Source organism: Procambarus clarkii, chromosome 14, assembly GCF_040958095.1.
Source record: "Procambarus clarkii isolate CNS0578487 chromosome 14, FALCON_Pclarkii_2.0, whole genome shotgun sequence".
Lineage (NCBI taxonomy): Eukaryota > Metazoa > Arthropoda > Malacostraca > Decapoda > Cambaridae > Procambarus > Procambarus clarkii.
Genome location: NC_091163.1, coordinates 35,316,048 through 35,328,821, shown reverse-complemented (window position 1 = coordinate 35,328,821; position 12,774 = coordinate 35,316,048). Strand labels below are relative to the sequence as shown.

At 45.6% G+C, this 12,774-nt stretch overlaps 1 protein-coding gene across 3 annotated transcripts in view; it reads left to right on the top strand.

The window, feature by feature from the left end:
* The window catches only part of Spg7 (SPG7 matrix AAA peptidase subunit, paraplegin), a 53,670-nt gene that overhangs the window by 17,514 nt on the left and 23,382 nt on the right, over positions 1–12,774 (top strand). For all 3 annotated transcript variants that reach the window (XM_069324462.1, XM_045762081.2, XM_045762071.2), the window contains exons 6-8: positions 1,386–1,619; positions 8,253–8,420; positions 12,229–12,380. In XM_069324462.1, the coding sequence (XP_069180563.1) occupies positions 1,386–1,619; positions 8,253–8,420; positions 12,229–12,380 (554 nt within the window). The remainder of the gene's footprint in view (positions 1–1,385; positions 1,620–8,252; positions 8,421–12,228; positions 12,381–12,774) is intronic.

Here is a 12,774-nt window from a genome sequence, read left to right as displayed (position 1 = left end):
GAGTTATGTACTACCATTGTTGGTGGAGTCATCAAGGGCAAGAAGGTGAGTTACATGCTACCATTGTTGGTGGAGTCATCAAGGGCAAGAAGGTGAGTTATGTACTACCATTGTTGGTGGAGTCATCAAGGGCAAGAAGGTGAGTTATGTACTACCATTGTTGGTGGAGTCATCAAGGGCAAGAAGGTGAGTTATGTACTACCATTGTTGGTGGAGTCATCAAGGGCAAGAAGGTGAGTTATGTACTACCATTGTTGGTGGAGTCATCAAGGGCAAGAAGGTGAGTTATGTACTACCATTGTTGGTGGAGTCATCAAGGGCAAGAAGGTGAGTTACATGCTACCATTGTTGGTGGAGTCATCAAGGGCAAGAAGGTGAGTTACATGCTACCATTGTTGGTGGAGTCATCAAGGGCAAGAAGGTGAGTTATGTACTACCATTGTTGGTGGAGTCATCAAGGGCAAGAAGGTGAGTTACATGCTACCATTGTTGGTGGAGTCATCAAGGGCAAGAAGGTGAGTTATGTACTACCATTGTTGGTGGAGTCATCAAGGGCAAGAAGGTGAGTTTGTAGTACCATTGTTGGTGGAGTCATCAAGGGCAAGAAGGTGAGTTACATGCTACCATTGTTGGTGGAGTCATCAAGGGCAAGAAGGTGAGTTATGTACTACCATTGTTGGTGGAGTCATCAAGGGCAAGAAGGTGAGTTATGTACTACCATTGTTGGTGGAGTCATCAAGGGCAAGAAGGTGAGTTATGTACTACCATTGTTGGTGGAGTCATCAAGGGCAAGAAGGTGAGTTACATGCTACCATTGTTGGTGGAGTCATCAAGGGCAAGAAGGTGAGTTACATGCTACCATTGTTGGTGGAGTCATCAAGGGCAAGAAGGTGAGTTACATGCTACCATTGTTGGTGGAGTAGTAGGGTACATTAGTTAGTGAGGTTCTTCTCTGGTCCATGGTGTATATGCTGTCAAGTGTATTTCTTAAATGTTCAGTAACTTTTCTGTAAAACATTTACCAAAGGTGTATGATAAATCATATTGATGTTTAAATGTATGGTATCAGACATTTGACAAATGTCAACAAAGCTACTATAATGTATAACTAGTAAAATATACCGGTAATCTTTAACATACCCATCTCTAATGTGACAATAAAAAGAAGTTAGAAGTTTCCATCGAATGGTTTTAAGGACATCTTTAATGTACCTCATTGGTTGAGTTTTGCTAAACTGCTTGTCAACTCTTCTCAAGGGGGTGACAAAGCCTACAGGAAGCAAGGCATTACAGATGTGTGTATATATTTTTAGTGTAGCCTTTCAATATATATAGTTACTGTACCGTACTTTGATAAATATTTTTTTATTTTATTTTTAATACAGATGGAACAGCGAACATTTCACATGAACATAGTTGATCTACAACACTTTGAAGAGCGATTACGTGAAGCAGAATCTAGAGCAGGCATTCGCCCAGATCAAGGAATACCGGTTGTGTATGAAAGGAGCGGAGACACGGCAGGTAGACTTCTGGCGTCGATTATCGTCGTGGCTATTATAGTCTCACTTCTCTCAAGAAATATGAACATCAAAGGACCACTTAGCATTGAAGGAATAGTGAGTGGATGTATTTTGAGTATATAATCATCCAGTATAACTAGCAGCATATTCAATAACTGAGAGCATGTCCAGTACCCTGTAATGTATCTAGTAGTATGGTACAAATGTGTCAAATGAAATATACCAACTTCACAGCAATATATCACTTAACACTTGGCCTGGCCCTAATATGACAGTACATATAAAAATAATTTAATTTTGTAAAGTTTAGAGACGGTTTCAACTGTGATAGTATGGGTCCACCCATTCTATCAGTGTCTGCAAGATGACTTAACACAGCCTACTCACAAGAAAAGATTGCCTTGTTATATATGGCCTGTAATAACTAGGTAGGTTAACAAAAAGAAACATCTTGAATGACATGCACACATGTAATTAACACTATCATCAACATAAACGTAAATTAACTTGAGCCTACATACACTTTGAACATGATACAGGTTCTATCCTAACCATCCCTGGTTAGGCTTCGGTGGAAGCCTGGGGATCCTCATGGGGGCAGTAGCACTCCAGGTTGCAATTCTTTTACCATGTTGTGGTACAGTTGACAAGAGCGCGTCTGGGAACACTTAGCGCATAGGTTCAAACCCTTGTCTTGGTTCCTCAGGCTCCGGTGGATTTATTCTATGCATAATTATCATAAATGGAAATAATGACTTCTCACACTCGGTAAATTTCTAAATGGTGCACACTGCCAGCACAGATTACTAATAACTTTACTGGTTAATTTATATCCTGTTTCTAAACCATTTCTAGCAACATAACTGTCCTGGAGAAGTTTGAAAATGTGGGCCATGACTAGGAACATTTAAAGGGATAACTAATCCAGACTCTAGCTTCAACCGATCTCCTGTTTACATAGTAGTGTTTGTAAGCACCATAGTACAAAGGTTGATGTACTAAGCAATTAGATAATACAATTTTGTACTATTCACTTTATAGAGTTCAAAAAAAAATTAAGCTAAGAAACAAACATAAATATTCCTAGGCCTAGTACAGTACACATATGTACTATATTAGGCCTCAGACATCGTGTATTAGGCCTAGGAAGGTTAGGTTAGGTTAGTTTGTCTTTACAATATAAATAGAAAATCTTTTCCTGTTTGTTCAAATTCAATAGTACTGATTTCTACTTTCTAATTGCGTTGTATGTCAGTATGTGTGCCATGGTCCTCGTTATTATAAGTACTACCAAAACAGGAGGAACGGGCGGCTAGACACCCAACAGGGGCCCACACTAGCCAGCCTAGCCAATGTGCTGACAACCCAACGCATCACACAAATAAAACAAAAGACGCCCAATGCCAACCCAAAGTGGATAGGCCACCAGACTTTCTCTCTGTTCATGCTCATCCTCTCGTGCTCCACCTCTCATGCTCCACCCCTTATGCTCCACCCTTCATGCTCCACCCTTCATGCTCCACCCTTCATGCTCCACCTCTCGTGCTTCACCTCTCATAATTACCTAAGTGTAGTTACAGGATGAGAGCTACGCTCGTGGTGTCCCGTCTTCCCAGCACTCTGTCATATAACGCTTTGAAACTACTGACGGTCTTGGCCTCCACCACCTCACCTAACTTGTTCCAACCATCTACCACTCTGTTTGTGAAAGTGAATTTTCTTATATTTCTTCGGCATCTTTGTTTAGTTAGTTTAGATCTATAACCTTTTGTTCTTGAAGTTCCAGGTCTCAGGAAGTCTTCCTTATCAATTTTATCAATTCCTGTTACTATTTTTGTACGTAGTGATCATATCACCTTTTTTTCTTCTGTCTTCTAGTTTTGGCATATTTAATGCCTCTAACCTCTCCTCGTAGCTCTTGCCCTTCAGTTCTGAGAGCCACTTAGTAGCATGTCTTTGCACCTTTCCAGTTTGTTGATGTGCTTCTTAAGATATGGGCACCACACAACTGCTGCATATTCTAGCTTTGGCCTAACAAAAGTCGTGAACAATTTGTTTTGTATTTCGCCATCAATGAATTTAAAAGCAATTCTGAAGTTAGAAAGTGTGGCATAGGCTCCTCGCACAACGTTCTTAATGTGGTCCTCAGGTGATAGTTTTCTATCTAGTAAGGTTCGGGATTTTCGTATCCTCCTTCCTTGGGGGATGTGACCCCCCCCCCCCCCCCCCCCGGGTTTATTTCCGGGTTCCCTTGTGTTCCGTGGCTTCATCCTTCCGGAGGCTTTTTACCTCTCGGATTTCCCCTGCAGAGGTTTGGAAAGCCCTCGGTGCCTGCCTCTTACGAGACCCGGATTTTGCCTCAGCGATGGACCCGGTCTCTTTTGAGTTCGGGTCTTCTTTCCTGTATTGGGTGCGTTATGAGGTCCCAGCATCTTCCTGGCTTGCAGACTGAACTTTCTTTTTGTTGGGAGCGTGGCACTCATTTTGTCGTACCCGCACGTTTGAGTGGTGATAGCTCACTACGGTGTTGCAGGTACCACTACACACCATAAAGAAAACTAACATGCAGAAACTGCAAGCAGTACAAAATAAGGCGCTAAGGAGAGCAGCAAAACACCGTCCACCATATGATCAGACAATCCAGGAGCTCCACGAACTCCTGAACATACAGCCACTAAACATCAGACTGCAGCACCAAGCCATCAGGGTATGGAACACCATCGAAATGTTAGAGGACCCAATGTTTGAAAGATTACTCCAAGATGAGACGCCCCGCTCCCACAGCTGGTGGCCCAAGAGCCTCGATTCTCTGGACGAAAACCCCGCCCCACAGTATATAATCCCAAGATGAGTTATATATGTATATATATGAACAGTTCATATATGTGTATGTATGAACAACTCGATAAATAATATGTATGACAACTCGATAAATAATAATAATAAAATAAAGAGCATTAAACAGAATAACGTGTGTGGAAGCATCGGAGTGTCTATATATGAATGCTTCACAGTATTCATCTATGGACATCCATATATGGTGAAACACATGTGAAGAACCTCTCACACACTCACAGCTCCCTGACAAGAGGGAGCCAGCTTAGCTTAGCTGCCAACACCCACACATCGGGTCAGCAAGGCGGACAGCCCGCCTGCTTTCATACCTCTCACTGTATTTCCCACTTCTATACTTCCCTTCACCTATGCCTCTCCTTCCTCTTTACTCCCAAAAAAAAAAAAAAAAGGTGTTGCAGGTCTACTTGGGAGGCGCATTTGAGCACCTTAATGCGTGCTTGTACGTTCCTGTACTTCCTCGTGAGGTGGTCTGCTCCAGTTGCACATCTAGGTCCCTTCCCTTTCAGCTGCTTTGGTTGCAGAGGATCTTCGTGCTTGCGGGCATTTGGCCGCGGTCCTACACTGCTTTTCCATTCTTGAGCCGTCTGCGGACTGGCTTGTGGAGGATTTGGAGGCGTTGAGTGCCAGATCTTCGTCTGCTGCATTGACCTCAGCAGCTAAGATGTCGGCAGTGTTACTCAAACTGTATGCTCCTATCCTCCAGGAGGCAATCTCTATTTTATGTCTCTCACCTCGCGTGTCGGCAGGCCATCCTCACACTCTCGGTGGATTCTGCTTGGGCTCTGGCTCTTAGGTTTTCTTCTCCATTTTGTCCGCAGTTGTTTGCAGATTCTGTCGTGACTCAGTTTTTGCAGGCGGATTCTTCCAGTTGCCGCCCTCTTTCGGATACGTTGTCCTCTGGGACAACAGTCTCGTGCCAGGGCTCGAGTATCTGCTGGTCGAGGTGGGCCCTTGGTGCCAGTTTCTGAGCCGGTGCTTGTTCTCGAAACATCTTTGTCTGGTCAGTACTGTGCTCGCTCTGTGCCCCTAGTCGGTTTCTCGGAAAGGTCTCCGGCCCTTTTGCGGGTCGCCCCGTTGACGGGGCGCTGGAGAGGAGGCTGGCTCAGTTTACCCACGCTTGGTCCGATGATTCGTGGGCATTTCAGGTCGTGTCTTCTGGCCTGCGGTGGTGTTGGGCGACTCTACCCCCTCCAGAAGGTTCGGGCTGGCAGGGCAGGCTTCTTCCCCTTCAGTTCATCAGGTCGTCTTGGAGTGGGTGCGCTTGGGAGTGGTCGAAACGACCGCGTCCCTCAAGTGGGTTTCCTGCTTGTTTCCAGAGCCGAAATGGGACTGTGCGGATCTGCGGTTCATTCTGAACTTGTCCCATCTGAACCCCTGGATTCCTTGCCCCTCCTTTTGGATGACCACTTTGTCCCAGGTCCAGCTTTCCTTGAAGCTGGGTTCGTGGATGGTGTCTCTGGACCTCCAGGATGCGTATTGGCCAGTCCCGATTCATCCAGGTTTTAGGGACTGGTTAGGTTTTGTGGTGAGGCGGCATGCTTACCGCTTTCATTGCCTTCCCTTTGGCTTGAATCTGGCACCTCGCATTTTCACGCATCTTACCCGGATCGTGGTGGCCTGTCTGCCTCTCTTGGGTGTTTGGGTTTTGGCCTACCTCGACGAATGGTTGGTCTGGGCTCCTAGCCAGTCTGTGTCTGCTCGCCAGGGGTTTGGTTCTTTCCCAGCTTGCCGGGTTCAGGTGCCTGGTAAACTGGAGGAAGTCCCATCTGGTTCCGTCTCAGGTTCAGACTTGGCAGGGCCTTGTCTGGGATTCCCAGATAGTGTTCCTTTCTAATCCGGTCTACTCTTACGCACTTCACGTCTGAGTTTTCTGACATGGGTGTATCACTATCTGTATGGTGACCAGGTGGCTTCTCTGGTGGTGTCTCACCTATGGTCTTCGTCTCGGTGACAGTATGAAGTTTCTGGGAGGTCTTTTCGCCACTTCCTTTCCCTGCATTAGTTGTCCTCGGTTTCAGGTCATGTGGTGTTCTTTTTCTCTAGGCTTTTTCAAGACAGGCATCTTATGCAAAATACTGTTGCCTTGTATCGTGCAGCACTGGCGGAGTCACTCCTGCTTGCGTTTGGGGTGGATGTCACTTCTGCTCCATTTCGTAAGGTTTCACGTGTGTTTTTCCACCTCGTGTGCCGCCTGAGCCAACCTGGACTTTGGACCAGGTACTCTCCTTTCTCTCTCTCCTCCTCGGTTTGTGGAAGCCTCTTCGATCAGTGATTGTTTCCAGAAGGCTTTGTTTTTGTTGGCTTTGGCTTCTGGGGGTCAGGTTCGGGAGCTTCATGCTCTCCTCCGGTGCAGAAGCTTCTGCTCTTTTGGTCCAGGTCGACGTTTTGTTCGTTTGCAGCTGTCTTCTTCTTTTCTGGCTAACAATGAGACGGCAGGCTTCCGGAGGGGTCCATGGGTTATTGATGCTTGGTTGGTCAGGCCGGGGGTGCATCATGTGTTGTGTCCGGTTGCAGCTTTACACCGTTACCTGCGCACCTTGGCTTCTGTGTCCGGGAATGCGTTGTGGGTTGACCCAATATCCCTCATTTCCAGTTCCAGGGCTCAGGTCTCTCAGGTTTTCTGCAAGGTTATTAAGTCTAGCCAGTTTGCAGTCTACCCTTGCACCCTTGATGTTTGAAAGTTCACTGTTTTGGCCACTGTCTTGGGCCAAAACAGGGCTGTCTTGGGCTGACATTCAGGCGCAGGGGTTTTGTAGGTTGAACAGGGGTCCTGGCTGCCCAGTGTCTAGTTAATGCGCCAGGCCCTCAGCGGTCTTGTGTCACCTTGGGTTGGCAGTTGCAGCCAATTGCCTTGTCCTCGTCATGAGTCATGCAGTGCAGCCACCTCCCGGGTGAGTCCCTCTTTTTCCTGCTCTTTGGGTAGGTAGCTCTAGGGAGGCGACGGGGCTCCCCACAGAAAACCAGCGTTGAATATAATGAAACGCATTTTCTGAGTAGAGCCATGGATGCTCCCTGGCACTCTCCCTCCCTCCAGTCGGCTGTTTTTGTTCCGTCTAGTCAGTCTCCGAACTAGTGGTACGGCCCCCCTCCCCTTCCCTTTGGGGTCGGCACAAACGAGTACCATGCAGTGTGATGACATGCTGCTTGTTTTCCTGTTTGCCTTGGGGGGGGGGGGAAGAGTTTCTAGCCTCTGTTTGGTCTCAGATTGCAATTTTCTACCAGGAGGGAGTCTGTTTTGAAGCACCTACCTTTCTGGATGCTCAACCTCAGTCGATGGCAGACATGAATAGTTTTCTACATGAGAGTTTCATAGTCCATTGCTCCCTGCACCTCTCTGAGGGAACCATGCTCTGGCTTGTGGTCCCCGGTAGGCATGATAACTCCATATGACTGAAGCCCCATACTAATAATAGCTAATATCAGTGCAATAGCTCCAGGGAGCCTCCAGGGCTCTACCCAGAGAATGGCATTTCATTACATTCAATGCTGGTTTTTTCAAGTTGTTTTTCTCCATCAACATGGCTGTGAGCATGTGGGGATCGGCTATCAAGCTACTACAGTGGTATACACTCCACTTAACATTTGAAATGAAGTCAGTTTTCTTGACTGGGCAGGATATTGAGTGATGACACTTAATTCCACCCATTCAAGAAAAGTTTGGCAATCATGCTGAAATGATCTATGTATGTGCCTCCCCTTTCTCTATCTCTCTCTTGAGAAATTTGTTAGTTGTTAGCTTAATATAACTTTCAGGAAGATTAACAATTACTGTATATTAACAATTAACACTTGCTTTAGGGTTTAAAGCTTGGGAGATGTCCTCATAATGTTTACCAAACATGTCCATATAATGTTTTTCATTATTATTTCCAGTCTCAGATGACTCGAGCGAAGTTCACCATCATTGACCCCCTCATGCCAGGGTCTGGACGAGGGGTCAAGTTTGCTGATGTTGCTGGTTGCAAAGAGGCTAAACAAGAGGTCATGGAATTTGTCGACTTTTTGAAAAATCCAGATAAATACCGGACTCTTGGAGCAAAAGTGAGTGTTCAATGTAAATAATACAGTGGATATTGGTGTACAATTGCCCCCGAGTACGAATTTTTTGGTGTACGAACAGTCTCTCGGAACGGATTAAATTTGTAGACTGAGATTGCACTGTACTTAAATCATCTATGATCAGTTGATAATTAGTTCTCCAGATAAGAAATACAGTATGATTTAGTTATTATTTTTGTATTGAGGTATTATCCTGGATACTCCCTAGGACAAGATCAGTGATGATCCCGCTGTGTTGGATCACATTAACCCCTGCACTGCGCACCTGTTTTTGGCAAAAACTTCATATTGCAATTGTTAAGGACATACTTTCGATGTTTTATAAAATATTCAGGTAAAGTTAATGTCAAAATGTTTCCAAACTCAACCATTTTCATTTCAAAACACAAAGAATGATGAAAACATTAAAAAACATTAAAATATAGCCAAATTAAAAAAAAATAGTACAACTCTCAGAACAAGATTTCTCGGTTAGCGCAGCACAGTGGTTAAGCAAAGTAGGTGACAATGCGATCCCACACTGCTGCAATATTTTCAGATACCTTTCTTGAATCAAACTGGTCCCACACCACTGCAATATTTTCAGGTGTCTTTCTTTAAACAAACTGGTTCTTGGGAGGTATTATGGGAAAGTTCAAAACACCCTAGTGTGATGGTTGAAAGTACTCTCATAAACATTTAAGAGATATTCCACTCCAAGCCATACTTAGTATCTGGGCCCTGGACATCCCACCCTGACTACTACCATATGGCAATGCCCACACTGTCCCCATGATGGTTGGGTAAGCTTGAGACCCGGTTCAGTTCTGCATCTTGTTGTCATCCCTACCAATCTTGGCATTATGTTGCACTGAGCTCATGCTGTATACTTGCTAAGGCAGTCTATATATATTTGGAATGTTTTCTGGGGGGGCTGAATAGTGGCTCCGGAAGGTAGATAACTGAGATAGCTTCCCCCTTGTTGAGTTACATCAGGCTAGGAGTTCGGAATGGCCTGTCGGGGACCACAGTCGGAGCCTGGCCCTCCCCTCACTGAGGCACATCATCATCCTTCACCTTCATCATTATCATGATGATGAAGTTACCATCACCTTCACTGAGAAAAACCTCAAAAAAAGGTCAGCAAAGCAATACAGACAACTGCAAGGTTCAAATAAAGCAGTGCACCAAAATAGCCAAATGCTGCAAAGTAATTCACTCAGAAGCAAGATTGAATCCCCCTTACTTAAGACTGGCCACCAACAGCTGCAGCAACACCGAGAGCTCCCGACTTCCATGCCATCTTGGCCTCGGTCCTTTTGCTGATGTCTGTGAATGCAGACCTTCCCGAGTTGCTGGCCTTGGAATATCCAGTTCTTTTTTTTTTCCACCAAGATAAGTGTGACCCATCCTTTGAACTTTGTCCTGTGGGGGCCATTTGCTCAGTGTGTTGCTTCCAATTTTGTATTTGCCTCACGAGAGAGCATTTCAAACCTCTCTTGTTGTATGGACTTGGTCTTTTCTTTATCTCAAGCTTCATGTGTTTAGGACAGTCCTTCCCTAGGCATTCGTTTTGACATTGCCAACATAGACAGTGGGCAAACTTCCAAACTCTGGTGGGTTTGGGAGTTGGCCCCTGAGAGGCTGGACTACTGTGTAGGGTGCCTTGCCACTTGCCTTGTAGGGTGTGTAGGGTAGGTGCGTAGGTCTTTGATTCTTCTGTGAGGCCCTGTGGTTAGGGCACTTGGGGTTTCATTGTTGCGGTGTGGTGCTGGGGGTTCATGTGCTTATCTGTACAGTGTGCTGCTGATGCCTTTCATAGCTGTGTTTATCCTGAAGGCAGCATTCAGTGTCAGTTCTTTTGGAAAGCATTCCCAATGCCTGGGTATTCTGCCTGGTCTTTGCCTTCAGGTCCTGGTAAGCCTCAAGAATCTTTAGTGTGGTTCCTTGTGGTTCAACCCACCGAGCCTGCACTTGATACTTACAAGTCCCAGAGTTGTCTGTCTATTTTGCTACAAACTGATGGGCCATTTTAGTCTCCTGTTGCCTGTTTGGTGTGCATCACCCTCTACCTTGCATCATGCAATGTTTGGGTTTGCTGGTCTGCTGTTTTATTTCAAGCCCACTTCTTTGGGTTTTGTTTGTTTTTGTAGTGACAAGGGTCTACATGCAGATGCTACTTCAGGTTCAATTTGTGCTCATTTTTGTGTGCAGTTCGGTGCTTGTACTTCCCTAGCTGTTGTACTCCCCTAGTTGTGCTTGCGGGGGCTAAGCTTCGGCTCTTTGGATCCACCTCTCGACTGTCAGTCAACTGGTGTACAGATTTGTGTGGTTGCCCTAGAGTTGTCCTGTTTCATTTTGGAGATTTTGGGGGGCTGGAGTGGCTGGTGCGTGTGCTGATGCATCTGCTGGTGCGTGTGCTGGTGCGTGTGCTGGTTTCATCTGCTGGTTTCATCTGCTGGTGCACTTTGAGTAGCTGCTGCTTCCATTGTCTGCCTGGCTTTGTTGTGCAGACCCCATGTTCACCTTCCTTGCTCTGGGTTCTGCGGCATCAGAGGGTTTCAGAGGCCAGGCTGCAACTCATTTTGGGTGTAGCTTGGCTTTGTCTGGGGGTCGCTCCTTCCACTGATGCTGGAGATAATTGAGCCATTCCTTCCCACCAAGGATCTGGGCTGCCTTCTGTAGGGTTATCTTTGGATCAAATCCTTTAAGTGCTAGTGATCCTTTTCTACTCGGGCATTGGGCACAAAGCTCGACTCTGCCCAAAGGTCTTCATTTCTAACTTCCTGCCTTTGTGTAGCATACCAAGAGATGTGAAACCCAATGAGATGGCTATAAATAAGGTCAATAGCAGAGCAGCTTCCATACTCGTAAGGAAAGAGTGCAGAATGTTGCTAAAGCAATGGAAGGTGTCTACATGACCAGATACTTATTGGGTTGACCTTGCCGGTACCCATGAGGCACGTCCCTAGAGAGATAAGTGACTACACCTCTGCCAAAACTCTCTCCGCTGCACCAAACTCCTCTTGACTCCACACCTCGGCCAAGCCTCTCTCTGCTGCACCAAACTCCTCTTGACTCCACACCTCGGCCAAGCCTCTCTCTGCTGCACCAAACTCCTCTTGACTCCACACCTCGGCCAAGCCTCTCTCTGCTGCACCAAACTCCTCATGACTCCACACCTCGGCCAAGCCTCTCTCTTCTGCACCAAACTCCTCATGACTCCACACCTCGGCCAAGCCTCTCTCTGCTGTACCAAACTCCTCTTGACTCCACACAGCTCAATAGATGTGTACTTGGGTAACTAAACTTGTGGCTCTAGTGGTATCTCACAGCGACGATTTACAACAGCCTCATGGCATTGTTGAGTTGCTGACGTCGAGCTCTGCCGACGATGGTAAACACGGCAGTCTTAGCTGCAGGCAGAACAGTTTAAAGACCTAGTACATTAGTGCACATGACCTGTGCATTGGGTGCACCAGGCGATGAATCCACTCCATTGCTCTCTTGTGCACAACCCTTGTACATTTCAAGGCAATGTGAATGCCACAACTCTCACAGACACATGCGGGGACCCACCAGAATGAAGCATTTAATTACATTCAACACTAAATTTATAAACAGAAGTCAACTGTTGTCCTTGACACATTTAGCTATAGATTTATTTCTCTGTTGTTTATCTGCTTTCCTACTTTATTTAAATGTTTGTATTGTTTGCAGCATTTTATTTTTACCTTTATTATCCATATTTCCATGTCTGAATACTGTTGCAGTATTTCATCTCTCATTCCACTTGTTTCTGATATGATAGGTTCCAAAAGGCGCTCTCTTGCTGGGTCCTCCGGGCTGTGGTAAAACTCTGCTGGCCAAGGCCGTGGCTACGGAGGGGCTCGTGCCTTTCTTAGCCATGAATGGTTCCGAGTTCACAGAGATGATTGGCGGGCTTGGTGCTGCGAGAGTCAGGTATGCATTTTACAATGTCTCAAAATAGATGAGGTATAATTAAATAACCCAACTTACACATATGGAAACATAGGAAAGAGACAACATTTCAGCCCATCCTGAAATGTTGTCACTCATGTGTTTTCAGCCAAGGTACTGTGACATTCTCAGCAAAAGGTATAATTGTTACAAATTTTTGTATCTGTTCTTAAGATTGAAGTTTTTCAACAGAATATTTTAATTCTGGCAGCATATAAATAAGCTAAATAGAGAATAGGGTATACTGTACTGTATAGAGTTTAGGGTCCCAGTAGTAGTCGGGTTCGCTTTCGACTCATGATTGAGAATTCCGGGTTCGAATCCCGGGTGGGACAGAAATAGTTGGGTGCAATTTCTATCGCCTAATTCCCCTGTT